The 20,942-nt window shown below is 42.9% G+C and overlaps 1 protein-coding gene across 7 annotated transcripts in view; it reads right to left on the reverse strand.

Moving 5' to 3' along the window:
- Positions 1-439: 439 nt before the first annotated feature.
- The window catches only part of LOC310847500 (complement factor H-like), a 48,462-nt gene continuing 27,959 nt past the window's right edge, over positions 440-20,942 (reverse strand). For 2 of the 7 annotated variants that reach the window (XM_083745314.1, XM_083745316.1), the window contains 9 exons: positions 19,654-19,818; positions 18,558-18,728; positions 15,957-16,133; positions 14,040-14,216; positions 9,918-10,094; positions 7,724-7,900; positions 5,575-5,757; positions 2,542-2,738; positions 440-931 (listed from right to left, as the gene is read on the reverse strand). In XM_083745314.1, coding sequence (XP_083601440.1) covers positions 917-931; positions 2,542-2,738; positions 5,575-5,757; positions 7,724-7,900; positions 9,918-10,094; positions 14,040-14,216; positions 15,957-16,133; positions 18,558-18,728; positions 19,654-19,818 — 1,439 coding nt within the window. In that variant the 3' untranslated portion in view covers positions 440-916. The remainder of the gene's footprint in view (positions 932-2,541; positions 2,739-5,574; positions 5,758-7,723; positions 7,901-9,917; positions 10,095-14,039; positions 14,217-15,956; positions 16,134-18,557; positions 18,729-19,653; positions 19,819-20,942) is intronic. The other 5 variants (XM_083745315.1, XM_083745318.1, XM_083745317.1 and 2 more) reach the window with 4 other exon arrangements.

The following is a 20,942-nucleotide window of genomic DNA, read 5'->3' on the forward strand; positions in this document are numbered from 1 at the left end:
CCAAATTCCAGTAGCCACCAATGCAGCCACATATCTCGATCTGTGCGGCTGTTAATATGCCAAAGGGTCAAAACGATTGTCTGAGCATATTCAAAAGCAATGGTAATAGTCAGGGACATAATTTGGTCTTTCAGATTTCAGCAGTGTCCTATGTGGGGCCCAAATTCAGCAACCTCCCCTTCTGTTCAGTTCAATCCACCATGTCATAGTTGCGATGCCCTGTGATGCCCCAGGCTCAGTGCCCAGTGCAGCAGAACCAGTCACACTGATCTAAATCTGCCTCTGTAATACTACAATCCTATAAACGTTAACCCAGAACTAAGTTTCAACGTACTCAATGGGGTTTCCTCCCACAGGTATGTAAGTTTGCTACTAGTACATTAAAAAACCAATAATTTGTATGCTATGCATTTTTATTATATACTAACAAAGGACACAATTTTTTTAAAACAAGTGCTTTTATTTTTTAATGAACATAATAGCCCTACAAGCTTACAAAAATTCACTGCAGTTTTACACAACTAGTGTATTATTTACAGCTGCTGGTCCTCACTGAGAATTCAAAAGTCCAGAGCTGGAAATGTTTATACAAAACTCTTGGGTTATTGTCTACTGGTGTATTTCTTTCCTTCCTATAACATTTTCCACGATGCTTTAAAGTAGAATTTATTGTAAGTGAACCAGGCCTACATCTATACTCATTGTATCAATCCTTAAAAGTTACAAGTGTGTCTTCAAGGAAGTAGGCTTCCAATTTTAGGTCCATGATCCTTTGTGAGCAGCTGCGTATAATCCATGGGGAAATCTATTGGTGTTTGTGAAGAAGTAGCTTGATTTAATAATATTAAAAATAAATCATCAATGAATTTTGAAGATCAGGTGCTGGTTAAAAATGTATTCTGTATGCTTCTTCCAATTACTTTTGTTGTGGCTGTTAAATAGAAAGTAAGCAATGAAAATGTAAGGTTATATACATACATAATTATCCTTTGTGTAGATACCTACTAAAAGTATTTGATTAATTTATTATATTAAACTGGTTCTATCTGCAAGTAACACTATATAATAATTATAAGATGGTTTCAAGTTGTTTTGTATAGAGTCACTCAACAGACACTGATAACCCCATTGCACAATCATTGCTGCCATTATTACTTTCCAAATTATCTGTGTTACAATAAAAGGTCAAACGTCATTTTACATGAGTGATGGCATTAAAAATCACATTCCACATGCACAAAATATGCCTTGTTAGGCAAACATTTCTGATATTGATAGGTAAACTTCAACACCAATTTAAAGGGTTGGACTCAACCCAAGTTAAAAAAAAAAAGGTAAAGGACCCCTGACAGTTAAGTCCAGTCATGGATGACTCTGGGGTTGCAGCGTTCATCTTGTTCTATAGGCCGAGGGAGCTGGCGTTTGTCTGCAGACAGTTTTTCTGGGTCATGTGGCCAGCATGACTAAGCCACTTCTGGCGAACCAGAGCAGCGCATGGAAACGCCATTTACCTTCCCGCCAGAGCGGTACCTATTTGTCTACTTGCACTTTGACATGCTTTCGAACTGCTAGATTGGCAGGAGCAGGGACCGAGCGACGGGAGCTCACCCCGTCGTGGGGACTTGAAAAACCAGTCAGAAATCAGGTGCTAATACAGACTCAGTGTTGCACCACAAAGAAGAAGAAGAAGAAGAAGAAGAAGAAGAAGAAGAAGAAGAGGAGGAGGAGTTGTAGTTTGGATTTGATATCTCACTTTATCACTACCTGAAGGAGTCTCAAAGCGGCTAACAATCTCCTTTTCCCTTCCTCCCCCACAACAAACACTCTGTGAGGTGAGTGGGGCTGAGAGACTTCAAAGAAGTGTGACTGGCCCAAGGTCACCCAGCAGCTGCATGTGGAAGAGCGGAGACGCGAACCCGGTTCACCAGATTATGAGTCTACTGCTCTTAACTACTACACCACACTGCTGCTGTATTTATGATACCAGCTGAGATTTATTTTGGAGTGTGTGTGTGTGAATTATGGAACTATCCTGGGGAATATTATGAATCCATTCATTCAGAGTGAAAGAGCAACAAGAGATGCTTACTCCACAACGTGATGATTCTGATGCTTAGGAGCACTGAAGTTTAAATGGTCCTGGTGAATTTATTCTAAAGGCTGAGTAAGGAAGCGCTAACACACTTGTGGCATTTCATACCCAAAGTAGATAGTGTCATGGCTTAATTTGGGCTTTACTTGTGGCAGCAGAACTACTTTTTTCTCATTTTAATTCTATGACTTTGAGAGAGAAAGGAGAAAACAGTGAAAGAAAGGGAAGGTGAGAGGAGAAAATAAGAGATGATGAACAACAAAGAAGAGCTACTCTGGGAGATGAGAAGAACGGGTATAGATGGGGGGAAAAATCGAAAATCTGCTGTAGACCAAGAAAATTTCAAAGACATTTATTTTGTAATGCACATTGCTTTCTATAGCTTAACAAAAATCACAGCTATGTGTGTTGAATATTCTGTTATTATGCTTTAACTGCAATGTACCTACAGGTATACATCTTGGGTAGTCCAACTTGCCCTCTCTACATTGGGCTCTGAAGGGAGGCGAGGATGGATCTGGCTGAAAGCCCCTTTTGCAGTCAAACTCTGTCATGTCTCCAGATGTGGAATAGATTTTATTAGCGTATTTCCACTTCAGCCGTATATTGTTTTGATTCATATCTTCTTCAGTTGCTGTACAAGGAGCTGTAGAAAGGCACAAATCATGTCATCTAAGAGATTAATTTGACGAGGAATTCACTTGACCAAAACAAAAAAACAACAACTCTTTGGATTGTGTCCAAAGTTAGTCATACTCAGTCAAACCCACTGAAATAAATTGAGATTGATAATGTGGTCCCATCAGTGGGTTTCCTCTGAGGAAAAATAAGTAAAGCTTGGGGCCTACTATACCTAAAAGTTCATTGACTTCTGTCAAATGAATAAATAAATAGCAATTTGAATATTTTCCCCATTAAAACCAGTTGGGAGTCACAAGCTTTAGATTTTCTGAGTTGAGAATCAGCCAACATGAAGAAAGCATCAGTAGCAGTCCACATTTAATTTGGCGCTTTCTGAATTGGGGTCTAATACCAATATTATTATACATTATATAGCAGTATGTGGTTTACCAAGTTATTCAAGAAGACCTCAGCACTTTTTATTCCAACATGACCTTTTTGGTGGGATGACAGAAAGGGCACTTGGTAGTGATTTTATTGACAGTCCTTCCATTATCCCATCATTCCATAGGGAAACTAGGGGCTTTACAGCACTGGTAGGGAAATCCCCCAGAGCAAAGGGAATCTCTCATGTTCTATAGGTTTCCATGGGCAGACCATCCCAATGATCCCCTACTCCCCCTGCAGGGAAAACCTGCTACCACAAAGTCAACTTCACCAGGACATAATCTACCTGTGACAACCGCTCCCACCAATGGGACATTCACAATCTGCTTTACGACAAAGGTCAAATTGAAGGTATGACATAAGTTGGGCCCACATTGTACTGATAGACCCCTGCTGTTGTCATGGTGGCTATGAGGTCCTTGACTCAGTCTAGACTATGCAGCCTCGGCATGTAAATGAAGTCTCCAAGCACAAATATCGCAAGGGCTGTCACATGGGAGAGGGAACAAGCTTGTTTTTTCCTGCTCTGGCTCAAACCAATGGCTTCAAGTTACAAGAAAGGAGATTCTGACTAAACACCAGAAAAAAAACTTTCTGACAATAAGAGCTGTTCCACCTCCCTTGGGAGGTTGTGGACTCTGCTTCCTTGAGGTTTTTAAGCAGAGGTTGGATAGCCATCTGCCATGGATGCTGAGATTCCTGCATTCCAGGGGCTTAAACTAGATGACCCTTGGGGTCCCTTTCAACTCTATGATTCTATGAAGTGCTTGGGGATTCTCCAGTCCAACTCCCCAGATCATCTCCACTAGCTTAAACAGAGAGGCTGGTGAACATCAGATCGAACAGTAAACCAACAGGACCCCTGTTTTGTGTCTCTGGCCCAACAGCAGGAACAACTCAACCCTGGCTCCCAGGTGGACTGGCTTCCTGGAGAGGAAGATAGCAGGTCAGCCCCCTCATCCCCGATCAAGTCATGGAGGAATGTTTTATTGAGGCCTATCAGGGCATTCAGTAACAGCAGAACAAGATGTGAGGGTTGCCAGTAATTAAGTAGTGGGTTGACAAAGCAGACAATACAGATATTTCTCCAAGTGGTTCTTTATAGGAAGCTGGAACTGAACTGAACTGAAAAGCTCAGCCGGCCTGCTTTTATAGGAAGCCGGCCGTCAACATTGTAACAACAACACCCCAGGGTTTCCCGCCTAAATTAACTGACGTGGACCTGAGTGAAAACTATATACACAATACCCCTGGTGGCCAGAGTGAGCACTTCAATACATAACAGTAATGGCAGCCCAAATTTTGTCAGAAGAGACAACAACCTTAAGATATCTCCTGTCCCTTCTCCTTATCTAGGGTAAAGAACAATATGGTATCCACAAGTGGTTATTGTTAATGTTCTTCTTAAACTATTGATTTTTGTCCAAAACATTACAGTGGTACCTTGGGTTACATACGCTTCAGGTTACAGACTCCGCTAACTCAGAAATAGTACCTCGGGTTAAGAACTTTGCTTCAGGATGAGAACAGAAATCGTGCGGCGACAGCAGGAGGCCCCATTAGCTAAAGTGGTACCTCAGGTTAAGAACAGTTTCAGGTTTAGAACAGACCTCCAGAATGAATTAAGTTCTTAACCTGAGGTACCACTGTACTACAGAAGTTTATAAGTACTCAGTTCCAATCACACACTCTTGCAGGAGATACTTTCCTGCAGACCACATGGGTATACAGTGGTACCTCGGGTTACAGACACTTCAGGTTACAGACTCTGCTAACCCAGAAATAGTACCTCGGGTTAAGAACTTTGCTTCAGGATGAGAACATAAATCGCGCTGTGGCGGCGTAGCAGCAGCGGGAGACCCCATTAGCTAAAGTGGTGCTTCAGGTTAAGAACAGTTTCAGGTTAAGAACGAACCTCCGGAACAAATTAAGTACGTAACCAGAGGTACCACTGTACAACATGAAGTTTGAAGGCTTGTTATAGATATGATTAACCTTGAGGCCCATCTAATAATTTGTTGATGTCCTAGCTGTTTGCAGGGAGAGGCATTGAGGGGAATTTGAATTCACTGCTGTGAGGAAAGTGGAAAGTCAGTGTCTGAAAGGAAAACCTTGCAAAGGGAAAGAGCTTGTGCATTCTGGGGGACTGTTAGACCACATGGCTGCCTATTATTAGTAGTAAAGGCACCCAGAGTTTGGTGAGTGGCTCACTTTGCTTCATGAGAGAACTACCTGTAGTTCATGGGAGGAGCTGGGATGGAGGGTAACTAAAAGTGTGTAGTAAAGCAAAAACACATATAGAACAATGCCAACTGCTGGCACCACACTGGTGTCACTAGGTCACAGGTTTTTGAATTTATTGAATATCCTTCAATAGAACAGAAAAAGCAAATATTTAGAGAAATTTCCTGTACCTATGCATGTTGGTGTATCTGTCCAATGCCCGTTGACACATTGTACATATTCATCTCCTTGCATATTGTGGTAAGCTTGGCACTTATACCGTACATATGCCCCTGGCATATATTCCGAAGTTGCCAGGCCCAGAAAGTCTCCATTTTCAATAGGAGGTGGAGGACCACATTTTCCTGCAGCATCTGTGGTGATGCATTGAAACAGAAAAAGGAATCTATGACATGGCAATTACTGGGATTACACATATGGCTGCACACACAAGCATTTCTATAATTCAGCTTCTACATCAGAAAAAAAGAAAAGTATAATGCAAAGATTTAATTTAAAAAGGAAGAAAATATACGTTTTATATACGTTTTACTGAGCTATGTATATCTGCTGGGTGAAATAATCAGTGAACAAATTGTCTTTCTAATGTCTCTTCAAGTGTGGCTGACATTCCATCAGCACCTCCTTAGTTGGTCAAATAGACCAATCATTAAAACAACTAAAACCTATTTTGACATGGATGGGATCTCATTGGGGGGAGGAGCCGGTTGTCCTCTGAATTTTGCTCAGCTCTTCACTATCAAAATTTATCATATTCTGCTGTTTTTGAAAATCTCTTTCAGTATCTTGCAAGTGTCTATTTGTAAAAATTGATTCTGCAGAAGCATAGAAGTTTATAAAATGCTGGTTCCTGAAGGTCTTGTGTTTTCATAAACACCTCTGTTAGTTTCCTCCTTTCTACCTGCGATGTCTGGAACTCCTGCCCCAAACATGCAACTTGGGGGTAGCCAGTGTGATGCTATCTAGATGTTGCTGGACTACAACTCCAATCAGTCCCAGAATGGCGAATGGTCAGGGGAGTTACAGTCCATCAACATCTTGAAGCACTAAGTTTGCTGCAGTTGAATGGGGGTAATTCCACTGGTTCTAAAACCGCCTTTCCCATGAAGCATTTGGCTTTCCGCTTAGAAATGTCTGAAGTGGGATGGGATGAGGCAGGGTGCACCCCATCATTTTGGGCAGACATATCGAATATGACCTATTCATCTCTCTCTCTCTTTCTTGCCTTGTCCCCGTCCAGATTTTGTCCTCCTTGTGGGTTTTCCAAAGCCATCCTGTTAGGTACTGTGCAAAGCACAGTAGATGAACCTTTAGTCTCATCCAGTATTTATGTTCCTACCTCTCCAATCTACTAAAGTTCAGTTTGTAAGCTCTTTCAGGAACGGACCTGTTCTTATTTTTCTGCATGGTCTCCCCTCCACCCCCACTTTTATGCTTTAAAGCACCGTATGCATTGATGGTGTAAAAAACCATAACATTATTCTTACTTATGAGGTTATAAGGGTTAGCCAAATGGTGGAACGAATGTCTAAATGATCCACAGCACATATAACAACACAACTCTCACCACCTCAAATGGCATACTTCAAGGTACACAGGTAGTTCCCAGTCATCTAGAGCTGAGTAATCCAGCTGAACAATTGACTCAACAATTTCCTAGAGAACAAGAGTGTGTGTCTTGAGAATGCATCAAGTACTATAAATTCTACTTGAATTTATTATAGAAAGGTTGAGATATCTCAGTTCTTCTGTACTTATTACAGCTCAAGGGACACTGGCTACTAGTGCTGGAAGAGACAAAAATACTTCTAGTCTATCCTTTGCTATGGATCACAGTCATCTGGGAGGGAGACAGGAAACAGATTGGCATAGACAGTCTAGATCAACATGTGCCACAAACAGATGATTACATTGCAAATAGCTCAAATTGATTTAAATAAGCATTGCAAGCCACCTTGTGCTGTGGAAGACCAATTTGGTCTGCATGGATTTCTTCCCAATCACAATCGTGATGATTGGTCAATGAAGGAATACTACTGAGTATTCCTACTCCAACTACTGAGTGATCCCATAGGAATCTCCATCAGGCCCATTCTAGATGAAGATTGTTGGTTTTCCCATAGTATACACTTCAGTCTTGACTTCCTCTGGTATATTCCTCGTAGCCCAGAGATTAGTAGAAGGTAAATAATAAATGACAGTCCAAGACTATGCAAGAATCCGCACAGTGCAAAATTTAACATACAACTTTATTTTTTTTAAAGGAAGAATGTTATATTCCTCTCTTTTAGACCATTAAAAAAATTGGACATCAAATACCTATGCATCTTGGTGATTCTGTCCATTTTTTGTTCACACACTTTACTGTAAAAGCTCCAAAAAGGCTGTATCCGTGGTGACAGCGATAGCGCACCTTCTCAAGAGGTAAGTACCTTTGCTTGAGATCAGTCGTAGTCTGACCATTAGAAACCCGGGGTGGGGGAGGGCATGTTACATCTGAAATGATAGAGAAAGCTTCTTCAGTCCTTGAAAATGCATTCTGTTCCCACAAAACAGCACCTACCAGTTTGTTCCAACATTCCAAGCTGGCAAAATTGCCAGCTTTCAGAGGAGAGCACACGGAAAACAGGGACTCACACAGGTGGATAATTCTCCTTGTTAGGACTTTAAAAATAAACTTCTTTGGCTGTAACAGTAAAGCATGCCTCCAGTTTTAACTCAGAAATAAAAGAGTGGACAAAAGATGTCATAAGAGGGGATACTGTCCTAACTGTGAGAATTGCTGGTCTCCAACCCTCATCGAGGGTATGGGCTCCTATCTACTCCTATCTACCATAAACACATGGACTTAGGAAAGAGCCCTGTTCGACTCAGAATAAACTTGCACTGGAGGAAGCTGAGAAAAGAGCACATGCTTGTGGGGTTGCAACCTCAAGCCACGAGCCTGCAACCCCAGTGCTGTCATTCTTAGCTATAAAAGTTAGAGGTCAAAAGTGTTTGCTTTTTGTTTTGTATTCAGTGGTCTGTGTTTGCCTGAGCTTGAGTCTGGACTAAGAATTCTGAGCCCCTATGTTCTGATTCGATACATGATATCCAATCACAGAACATTTCAGGACTTGGGCCTCTGCCTTCGGCCCTTAAACTCTGAGTCATAATTCACAGCTTGGAAGTTTAGTCAGCCAATCACGTTGGGAGTGGGAGAGGCCCAGGCCTTCAGAAATGTACATAAGCAGTTCCTTTGCCCCTGTTGTCCAGTTCCGTTCAATAAAGGTTCTTGTTGTTATCACTGTGTTTTGCCTCATGGGAAACCACCTACACTACACTTTTGTAAATGAGTCCAGGAAGAAAAGTCCCTGAAAATGGCAGCTGTATTGGGTCATTTAAGGGCAAGTCAAGGTGCATATGGCAATTCTGCTGCCTGAAACACAAAAAGCACTGAGGTGCACCTAGCTCAATTTTATCTGTGTCCAGGATCTTGTGGCCCTCCAGATGTTGTTGTACTACATCTCCCATCATCCCCAGCCAGCAAGGTTGATGGTCAGAGATGATGGGAAGTGCAACAACATCTGGGGGGCACAGATTCCCCATCACTGGTCCATATGGACTGGTAGAAGCTCGCCAGGAGTTCAGGCAGTGGTTTGTCCTAGCCTCCACCTGGAGATGCCAGGGAATGAACGTGGCGCATTGCGCATACAAAACCCATCTTCGATCCCTGCTAGTACATTGCAATATTGAAATTCTCCTATACAATTCAAGTCTTCTCTGAGCCCAAAATGCACAGTCTGAGAGGCAGTTTCCATGCTCTATTGCTGCCCTTCCCCATCTGAGGCTGACTGGAAAGAGGCATGTCTTAACACTGGGATACCATTCTATCATGCAGTATTTCCCAGTGCAGAGACAAAATTGCCAGCCTTCAGAGGGGGGAACACGGAAAACAGGGACTCACACAGGTGGATAATTCTCCTTGTTAGGACTTTAAAAATAACCTTCTTTGGCTGTAACAGTAAATCATGCCTCTAGTTTTAACTCAGAAATAAAATATCTGCCTTGGCCATCAGACATTTTGTAATATCTTCTCAGTTTCTTCCACTTCCTTTGTCACATTTATGTTTGGCACACAGAAGGAAGATCAGGAACCCAGTATACCTGAAGGAGCATCTCCACCCCCATCGTTCTGCTCGGACACTGAGGTCCAGCTCCGAGGGCCTTGTGGCAATTCCCTCTTTGCGAGATGTGAGGTTACAGGGAACCAGGCAGAGGGCCTTCTCAGTCATAGCACCTGCCCTGTGGAATGCCCTCCCATCAGATGTCAAGGAAATAAACAACTATCCAACTTTTAGAAGACATCTGAAGACAGCCCTGTTTAGGGAAGTTTTTAAGGATTGATGCTTTTATTTTGTTTTTAGATATCTTGTAAACCGCCCAGAGTAGCTGGGGAAATCCAGCCAGATAGGTGAGGTGAGGTATAAATAATAATAAAAAAATCATTTTCACCTGCAATGCCAGGTCTTACCTACACATGTCGGTGGTTCTGACCACTCTTTATTTTGACATGTTACATTAGGCGATCCAGAGATTTCAAAACCTTCATGGCACTGATAATGCACCTTGTGGTCAGGCAGGTAGACCTCTGCTGTCCCCACCACAATGTTAGCACTGGCAACTGCAGGGGGCTCTCCGCAGGTTGCATCTAAATGGGGAGAGGAAACCAACAAATAAGCTTTTCCTCCACAAATTGTGCTTTCTGCATAATAGATACCCATCATTCTTTTTTTAAAAAAGAATACCAGAACCTAATGTGAACAAACACAAAGATAAGAGTGCAAGAGCTTAATGCAAGCAAACCTTGCTTACAGACAGAGTTGCCAACTTCTCAAAAGCATTGCAGGGGCCTGATGCAACACTCTGATGTCACATGTGCAACATCACATAGAGCTGGGCGGTGGAGCCACATGAGGCTGCAGCACGACCCCAGCAGCAGGTGGACCCCGTCCTCCCCAGCTGGCTGCCATGCAAGGGAAAGAGGTAAAGGGACCCCTGACCATTAGGTCCAGTCGTGGCCGACTCTGGGGTTGCGGCGCTCATCTTGCTTTACTGGCTGAGGGAACTGGCATACAGCTTCTGGGTCATGTGGCCAGCATGACTAAGCTGCTTCTTGCGAACCATACCAGAGCACAGAAATGCCATTTACCTTCCCGCCGGAGTGGTACCTATTTATCTACTTGCACTTTTTGGCGTGCTTTCGAACTGCTAGGTTGGAAGGAGCAGGGACCGAGCAACAGGAGCTCACCCCATCGCGGGGATTCGAACTGCTGACCTTCCAATCGGCAAGCCCTAGGCTCAGTGGTTTAATCCACAGCGCCACCCGCGTCCCTGTGCAAGGGAAAGAAGTCACCCCCAATGTCTCGGCCCCTATGTTTACAGATCATGGTTAAGGAGGACCAAGCTTAACTGCAATCCTGCTGTCCAATGCCTAACTAAAGCCAAACATTGGTTTACTACTACACCTGCATGCAAAGACCAACAGTGGGTCCAACAGTTAAGAAGGCAGTTTCTGCAAATGCTGTGAGGGGCAGATGGGGCTCACCAACTAGGTAGCCCATCTAGGAGAAGGAAAGCTCTGATCCTGAACCTTCATTGCCTTGAGGAATATCTTTAGGAGAAGGAAAGTAAACCCTACACAAATCCAGAGCAGAGTCCCTAAAACAGTTGGATGGCACCTTGTACACCTCATTCCAGAAACTGCTGCAGCCAAGCTGGTGGCATATGTATTGCTCTGGTTCCCTTTGAACCACATCAGCGAAGCTGAGAGGGGAGTCTTCTTGTCTGGGCAGCCCAGGAAAAATGAGAAGCTGGAAGAACTGAAACTGACAGATCCATCCATACCTCAGACAGATAGTTATTTTAACCCAAGGCCATTTAGTTTAAGTACAGTGGTACCTCAGGTTACATATGCTTCAGGTTACAGACTCTGCTAATCCAGAAATAGTGCTTCAGGTTAAGAACTTTGCTTCAGGATAAGAACAGAAATCAGGCTCCAGCGGTGGGGCAGCAGCAGGAGGCCCCATTAGCTAAAGTGGTGGTTCAGGTTAAGAATAGTTTCAGGTTAAGAATGGACCTCCGGAATGAATAAAGTACTTAACCTGAGGTACCACTGTATCTCTAAGATACTTGATTTGTTCTGCTATAATATAGGCCAAGTTAAGCTCTATGTCGCATAGATTTCAGTGGGAAGAATAACTACGTTGAATAACCTGGCTGGATGTTGCCACTGCCCTTTAATTGAATTGTATTAGGCAATATTATTTCTTCAGGGCAGAGTTTAAATTTGACAAAGCGACGTCTACAATTATGACGGCGGCAGAACCTGGGATTCAGCACTAAATTCCTAAATATAACCATCAGAAAACCAATTTACATTATGTATCACTTAGTAACAGTTTACATCAGGGGTGGGGAAGTTTAAGCCTGGGGACAGGATTTAAATGCTGCCAGCCTCTGATGCCCTACAATCTAATGGTGGGGCAAAAATGCCTCACTCCACAAAAAAATAATAAATGTTGCCCCCAATCACCCATTCCATTCATCCAAACATACCAAGTTCTAAAAAAAGCATCCATTCCATTCATCCACACTTGCAATGTCATGATCCCACTTCCCAATTCCTTCATAAAACAAATTGGAAATTACCGTATTTTTTGCTGTATAAGACTCACTTTTTCCCTCCTAAAAAGTAAGGAGAAATAATGTGTGTGCGTCTTATGGAGTGAATGCAGGCTGTGAAGCTATCCCAGAAGCCAGAACAGCAAAAGGGATTGCTGCTTTCACTGTGCAGCGATCGCTCTTGCTGTTCTGGCTTCTGAGATTCAGAATATATTTTTTTTCTTGTTTTCCTCCTCCAAAAACTAAGTGCGTCCTGTGGTCTGATGCGTCTTATAGAGCGCAAAATACAGCAGAGCGGGGATCTACATTCCTCTCCTTAATGCTTTTGAGATTGGAGATGGGAGATGGAGGAGGAGTCAGGAGGTTGCCCTGTGGAGAATGATAGTAGGTTGAAGTAATCACTGCTGTTTGTCCTCTCTGTTTGTGAGGCATGGGAGGGAAGCAAAGAAGGAGCTGTTGCCCCACTAGTGCTGGCAATAAGAGCCTTCATCTAAAAACTTACTGTTTTCAGTTTTTTAACGTTATATAGATTTCACAGCAAGATTCCAACCCAAAAAGAGGTTACGTGTGTGCTGTGGGCCCACTTCTTCCTGGGTTGATAAGGGAGGTACAGTACGATGGGACACACTGCTTGCAGGGACTGCTCAAGTGCTGATACAAATAAAAGGGTACCCCAGGGCAGCAGGAAGGCTGCACTAGAAGGACCTGTGATGTTGATCAGAAGCTCTCTTTTCTCCAAGCGTAGGAGTGGCTGACCACTTCTCTGATTTGTCAGAGAACATTCTGCATCTAGTAGGATTCACATAAATCGGAAGCTGTCTTTTCCCACAAATACCCATTTGTTGCTGAATCGGAGCAAACAGCAATCCACAGAAAAGCTCTCAGATATGGAGCTTTAAAGCTTGGAGCTCTGCCTAGAAAGTGCAGGAGGAAAGGTCAGTGTGGGTGAGCCCAGATTCTTGCCTGATCAATACAGTGGTACCTTGATTTAAAAACAGCTTAGTTTATGAACAAATTGGAAATAGAATGCTGCAAACCTGGAAGTAGGTGTTTTGGTTTATGAACTTTGCATTGGAAACGGAACATGTTCTGCTTCTTGTTGAGTGTGTTTCATTTGTAAATTGAGTCCCCCACTGCTAATCAGAGGCTTCCTGTTGAGTCCTGAGCACCCACACAATACAGAGGTGACATTTGGAGCTTTTGTTTTTGCTATATTTCTGCGTTTTTGTTTATGTGGCTTTTACATTTTTTTGACTGTGACTTGTTCTTCGTTTTATGGGACTTACTTGTGACTGTGGCTTGTGACTTTGTTTCTGTGACTGTGGCTGGTGCCTTCATTTTTGTGACTGTGTGGAACCCAGTACAGCTACTGGTTGATTGTGTGACTGCAGAAATGGATACCCCCCCCCCATCCAAACAATGACTATCATCAGTGTACGTAAGGGATTTTTTTTTAAAAAAAAATATTTATCATCTACAATACTGTCTTATTTATTTTATAGTACAGTACATTGATTATTGCCTTCATTTTATGGATCAATGGTCTCGTTAGATAGTAAAATCCATGTTAAATTGCTGTTTTAGGGGTTGTTTTTCATCGTCTGGAACGGATTAATCCATTTTCCATTACATTCTATGGGAAAGCCTGCCTTGGTTTAAGAACACTTTGGTTTAAGAACGGACTTCCAGAATGGATTAAGTTCGTAAACCGAAGTAGCACTGTATTGCCAATGCTGATCAGCAGAACTCTCCAAGGTATCACCAGAGTTCATTCCAAGCCTTTCTACCCCAGATCATTTTAACTGGAGAGGTAAAGGATTTAAGCAGAATCACATTTGTGAGCCTAAACATCTACAGAGATGTACTTGCTTGTTCACTATGCCCCTTGCTGTTCAAACCAGTGCTTGAATTGCTCTGTTCCCAGAAGCAAACTACCTTTAGAATTGTTACCCAGGCGAAACATGCAACATACCTTCACAGGCTGAAGCTTCCGACCACTTTCCTTTGTGGCATGTAATATTCCGTGGTCCTTCTGTAGCATAACCTGGTGCACATTTGAAAGGTATCACGTCCCCAGGCTCATAGCGATTTTTTATTAATCCTTCATATGCAGCATCAGTGAGTCTGGGGGGCTCCCCACATGACTTTTCTGAGAAGATAATACAAATGAAAATATGATTCTCAAAAAATATCACCATACCTGTGTCTGGATTTCCCTACTAAAATACTGAACAAAGCTGCATTTCAAAGGCTGAAGGGAGTTGTGTGTTGTTGGTTGTTCCCCCCCCCCCCCAAGGGTAAGATATGAAGGCAGGCAGAAAGTGGGCAGAAGGATCAGTAATCAGAGAAGTTCACAATGGGTTAAATGTTGAAGAACATAAATATTACTGGGAAAGAAAACAGATGGTTTAGTAATTTAATATGTCTGTTATGGCCAATCCAAAGAATTTAGATACATATTTAAGTCTGGCCAGGTTCTCCATCCAGTGGTTTTCAAACTGTTATACCACCTTCCTAATTGCCTGCTCTCAAGTTTCCATTTGACTCCCAAAGAAATCCTAAATATTGAGGGATTCTGGAGTCACAACCTAAAGCACATTCTCAGTTTAAGCAGGGCAGTGGCTATACCCAGTGCTTTTTTCCTGGGGGTATGCAGGGGTACGCATACCCCTAAACATTTTGTGAATCTTTGTACTTTTGTCCATTTACTCTATTCCCCCCAATTTGAACTATAAAATCGTGATTTTCTTGAGTCAAAATGAGAGTACCCCTAAACATTTTCTTAGAAAATAAGCACTGGCTATACCTGTTGGGTTTTGCCGCTGCCCCACATAATCTTACAGTGCAGCCCATAATACACATTATGCCTTTTGCTGCTGTGCATTACAGGGGAAAACCAGTAAATGTGGATCAGGTTCTATCGATCAAGTTTTCTTTCACAGAAGCTTGTCTGTTCTGACTAGGGATGGTAAGCCAGTAAACCAGCGTCTCACTGAGGAGTCCTCAAAAGTTTCTGAGACATTCAAGTGCTGCCCCAAACCAAAAGGAAGGTCATGGTTGAAATATTAAAGCAACAAAATGTTAGACTGAAAGTTGAATTACCCTCAATTCTGTATGAGGGAGAATATTTCAAAACTCTGAATGTTTGCTGGTTGGCAGGACACTTCAAGTGAGGCAGTGTCACAATTTCTATAGGTTTGTGTCAAAGATGAGTTGTGAATGCTAGCAGAGATAAGAGTCCGGGAATCCAGCCATATTTACAGAGATTTATTGGTTGCTTCAAAGTATTTAGAAGGGTTCAAAAGAACGACACCATCACAATCAGCCAGTTGCCGCGAATGGCTCTTTCCGCTTCCCCCCCAGCAGATCCACCTCCTAAGCCCAGCCCCCCTTCTTCCTCTGCTCTGAGAGTGGCTGGATCCTGGAAATGGCTCCCTCCTCTCAGTTTCATTGTCTCCCGACAGCCCTTTGTCTCCTTCCTCGTCCGAAGAGGAGCGACTGCTAATTAAAGGCACAGGATCTCTGTAAGTGCCCATTCTCTCCCCCTTCTCCTCCTTCTCTGCCTCCAATTCCCTGACAGTTTGGCAAAATGTCTTCCATGCATACTCTTGATGGAATAAGACTGAAGTCTCATTGAAAGCTCTGCATTGGATATATAGTTACCCTCCACTTTTGAATGGAAGCTGAGGTCCAGCTCTGAGGGTCTAGGAAATAAACAACTATCTGACTTTTAGAAGACATCTGAAGGCAGCTCTGTTTAGGGAAGTTTGATGTTTTATCATGTTTTTAATATTCCGTTGAGAGCCACCCAGAGTGGCTGGGGAAACGCAGCCAGATGGGTGGAGTATAAATAATAAATTATTATTATATCATAAGAATATTTTCTTACCTCTGCAAGTTGGCAGTGGGGACCACTCCCTATTTTCACATGTTGAAGTACTTGATTCCCCAAGTTCAAAACCTTCATGGCAATGATATTCCACACTTTCACCAGAAAGATACTTCCTCTGGGAACTATTATTTACCTCACCATGGGCAATTGCAGGGGGATCTCCACATCTTGTATCTGGAAAGGGAGTTATATAGCATGCGGTCTTCATGAATACAATTAAATGGCATAAAAAGATTTCCAGAGTGTTTTATATGCAGAACTGCTCTCTCCTTTTTCATCTGGTAGAAAGTTTCAGAGGCAGCCAATTCAAAGTCGGTTTACAAAGTGAGGCAGGGAAGAAAGAAATTTGGAGGCTTATAGTATTGCTGTGATATCTGTTATTTTATTAATATGTGCACTGCAGATGGGAGAGTGGTTAAGTACCTAGACACCCTAAGTAGGTTTACCAAGAAGTTTTTTCCAGTTAAGTGAGTCAGTGGGGGTTATTCTCATAAAAATGCACTTAAGATTTCAGCTACACTTTCCGTTCCATAGTTCAGGGGTTGTCAACTTGGTCCCTACTGCCCACTAGTGGGCGTTTCAGGATTCTAGGTGGGCGGTAGGGGGTTCTACGGCACAAACTGAATCCTCCTTCCATCAAGCACTGGTAAGGGAAATTTACCATCAAGAAAGATGCATTAGCGGGCGGTAGGTATAAAAAGGTTGACTACCCCTGCCTTAGTTAATTCAAACCACAGCAAGTCATAAGACTGCTTGGCTCAGTACCATGCATAGTATCTTTTTATCTTCTCCTTTTATGCCAATTATAGGTTGCCAATGAAATATGCAGGGTGCAATGCCATTGTCTTGAAAGTTGGAGAATGGAGGAGTTATTTGCAGCCAAGCGGTCTCCTTCAGGCACTCAAGTTCTATATGCAAAATGAAGGCGTGTGTAAGGAGGAGGATGGCAACTCCCTCTTTTCTCTATGCATGTTCACTGAATGCCTGAACAGAGTTTGTCCGCCCGAAACAGCTTCAGCCCAGTATACCTGAAGGAGTGTGTCCACCCAACTGAGGTCCTCCTCCAAGGGCCTTCTGGCGGTTCCCTCACTGCGAGAAGTGAGATTACAGGGAACCAGGCAAAGGGCCTTCTCGGTAGTGGCGTTCGGACTATGGAAGGTCCTCCCATCAGATGCCAAGGAAACAAACAGCTATCTGACTTTTAGAAGACATCTGAAGGCAGCCCTGTTTAGGCAAGTTTTTAATGTTTGATATTTTATCTTGTTTTTAATATTCTGTTGGGAGTTGCCTAGAGTGGCTAGGGAAACCCAGCCAGATGGGCAGGGTAAAAACAAGAAATTATTTATTTATTTATTTAATTATTTATTTATTAATTATTCCGCCTGGGTATGCAAAGAAGAGTAGGATATGCAGTCAATCAGTCAGTCAGTCAGTCAGTCAGTCAATCAATCAATCAATCAATCAATCAATCAGATCACATCATATATTTTGCTTCATCAGCAATGTAGGGGACAACAGGGGAAGAGTGTAAGACACTTGGTTGCTACTTATGGCATCAGCTGCCATTCGTGTTACATTTAATTCCTGCCATTCTATTGCAGCGACTCCCAAACTTCTTGGAGAGAAATTTATCATGGAGCACTATCTCCACCCTTATACCAAAGAAACATATTTATTTATTTTCCTTTCCAATCTCTTCACAGAGCACTTGGATGCTTTGTGAAGCACCGAGTGCTCCATGGAGCACAGTTTGGGAACCACTGATCTATTGAATAAGCATCTTTATTACCTCACAAGTGCATTACTATTTATAAAAAAGGTAAAGGACCCCTAGATGGGTTGTGGCACTCATCTCGCTTTCAGGCCAAGGGAGCCAGTGTTTGTCCACAGACAGCTTTCTGGGTCATGTGGCCAGCATGATTAAACCACTTCTGGAACAATGGAATGCCGTGACGAAAACCAGAGCGCACAGAAACACCGTTTACCTTCCCTCCACAGCAGTACCTATTTATCTACTTGCCCTGGCATGCTTTTGAACTGCTAGGTTGGCAGGAGCTGGGCAGAGCAACAGGAGCTCACCCCATTGCAGCAAGCCCAAGAGGCTCAGTGGTTTAGACCACAGCAGCACCCACATCCCTGGTTCGAATCCCCATTATTAAATAAGAACATAAGAAGAGCCTGATGGGTCAGGTCAATGGCCCTTCTAGGCCAGCGTTCTGTTCCTCAAGTGGGCAGCCAAATGTCTGTTGGAGACCTACAATCCTGATCTGAGCATAAGAGCAGTCTCCCTTCCTGTGATTTGCAGCAACTGGTATATGCAAAGCATAGGCATCAATGGCCTTCTCCATGAATTTCTCCAGTCCTCTTTTCAAGCCATCTAACTTGGTGGCTATCACTGTCTTCTGTATGAGTAGGTTCCAAAGTTTAACTGTGTCCTTAGAATAATTTTTTAGGCCACATTGTCATTTATATTTTCTAGTTTCCTTTCGTTTTTTAAAAAGTTATGCTTCTTTAGATTATAAATCACACACCACCACCCTCAATCCTCTGACTTCTTGAAAACAAAAAAGGGAAATATGAAAGGAAGATCATACTAACCTAAGCAGCGCGGTGGGGTTTGCCACTTTCCATTGTCACATTTTATTTTTTGTGGCCCTTGAAGAAAGAAGTTCTCCTGACATCTGAAGCTTATCTCCTCACCACTCTTATAGTTTCTCGTATCAGTTATGTCAATGGCATTGGGAAGCTGAGGTGGTGGTGGACAGAATGCTTTAATAAATAAACAAAAGTCGATTAGAATTCAATGATATAAAGTTATGCAAGGAAACGATGAAAAGTGAGCATCTAGTCAAACCTCCTTATCCCTTGAATGAATTCAATGTTGCAATGTGTTAGTTGCATTGGTCTTGAACCAAACAGCTGCCTGGTAAAACCTGCAAGAGAAGCAGAACTTCTCCAGTTTAGTTCCAGTGAGATCCCCATGTTGCCTCATCAGGCTCTCCAAAACTCAGTGCAGGTGAGGTGTCTGTCTTCAGAAGTGTGGAGAGTTGCTGTCGCTCCCAAAATATTTGCATGCTACCCTTCCTCTATTGCAGTGTTTATCCTGTGTATGGTTCAGTTCAGCTTTGCACACTTCTTGTGGTATACCAAAAAGGTTCTTGCTGGCAACCTAAATCTGACATGTGAACTCAACCCAGATTTTACTATTATAAAGCTACCGGAAGGTCACTGTTGAGAAAGTAGCAAGATATGCCACCCAATCCAGTTTTATGTGTTTCTGAATCCTGGGCATCACAGTTAAGTTGACCTCCAGGGATGGTGCTCTCCGACAGGGATGCAGAAGGGTAAATGCACTCTGTGCCTCTGTTTGCAAGAACCAACAGCCTGTAGTGACTGCTTTGCAAGCTGCTAATTCTGTCCTTGGGTCAAATGATTGCCTTTCCCATGTGGCAGCAATGCTTCTGCTCCTGAAGTGGATAAACTAATATCCTGATCTCACACCAGCCGAGTACATAAGGCATGCAGAATTCATGCAATCTTAAAGGAAGCTTTATGTGATCTTTCCAAAGGAAATGAGTCTAGCCTACCCAGGAAGGCACTCCTGAACAGGTCTGTCCCACTCTTGCTTCCAGTGGCCACATCTGTCACTCAAGTTGAGAAACCATGCATTTGTATATAGCATGCAAAACTGTACCTGTGCATTCTGGCTCAGGTGACCATTTTCCATTAACACATTTTGTTTTGTGTTGATTGGAACCACAGATGTAGGTTACAACGTTGTTGTGCATAAACATTTTCTCCAGAGAAGCAAATGGTACAAACTCTGCATTCTGTGGACGTCTACATTTTGCTGCAACATCTAACAATTCAAATATTGTTCAAGTAAAGTTGTTTGTTAGCAAATCATAATCAAATGGAGTTAATCAACTAGAAAATCTCACTGGTATTTTTCATGCACATCTATTTTCCAATACGCCTTTCAGTCTTTATTGCAGTCAATCCTTGCAGCAGTTTTGGAGGAGAAACCATAATTATTGCCATTTTTTATAGGGCAGCTGAGGTGAAGAAGTAGTAACAGACTTGATTAAGACCACAAAGTATGTCTGTGGCAGAGGTCTCCTGGCAGTAGGTCTAATTTCCTGTCCAATGGATCACAAGCATATAATTGCTTATGTTAATAAATGGTAATTAAATATGAAAAGTGTCTATATAAATATGAGTTGCATTTATTTGTAATGGTATAGCTTGACACTCAGCTCTATTTCTCCTTTACATCTCCAGCTGAGGCAGTGGAAGTGTTGGACCAGTGTCTTGCCTTGGTAATGGACTGGATGAGAACCAACAAACTGAAGCTCAATCCAGATAAGACTGAGCTACTGTTAGTGGGTAACCACTAGACCAGATAGGTGGGAGGTTGCCTGCTCTTGGTGGGGTTACACTTCCTCTGAAGGAGCAGGGTCGTAGCTTGGGGGTACTCCTGGATCCTTTGCTGTCGCTCGAGGCTCCGGTAGCCCAGAGTGCCTTCCATCAGCTTCGGCTGGTGGCCCAGCTACTCCCCTATCTGGACAGGGATAGCCTAACTACTCTTGTTTATGCTTTGGTAACCTCAAGGTTAGATTACGGCAATGCATTATATGTAGGGCGGCCTCTGAAGACGGTTTGGAAACATCAGCTGGTGCAGAATTCAGTGGCCAGGCTGCTCACTGGAGCAAGACTGTTTGAGCATATTACACCGATCCTGGTCCGACTGCAGTGGCTACCAATTAGTTTCCGGGCTCGATTCAAAGTGCTGGTTTTGACCTATAAAGCCTTAAACGGCTCAGGACCACAACACCTCAAGGACCGCCTCTTTCCCTGTGAACCTACCCATACCCTGAGATCATCTTCTGAGGCCCTCCTTCATATGCCTCCTCCTCAAGAGGTCCAGAGGGTGACAACATGACAATGGGCCTTCTCTGCAGTGGCTCCCTGTCTGTGGAATGC

Source organism: Podarcis gaigeae (genome assembly GCF_964106915.1).
Source record: "Podarcis gaigeae genome assembly, chromosome: 6".
Lineage (NCBI taxonomy): Eukaryota > Metazoa > Chordata > Lepidosauria > Squamata > Lacertidae > Podarcis > Podarcis gaigeae.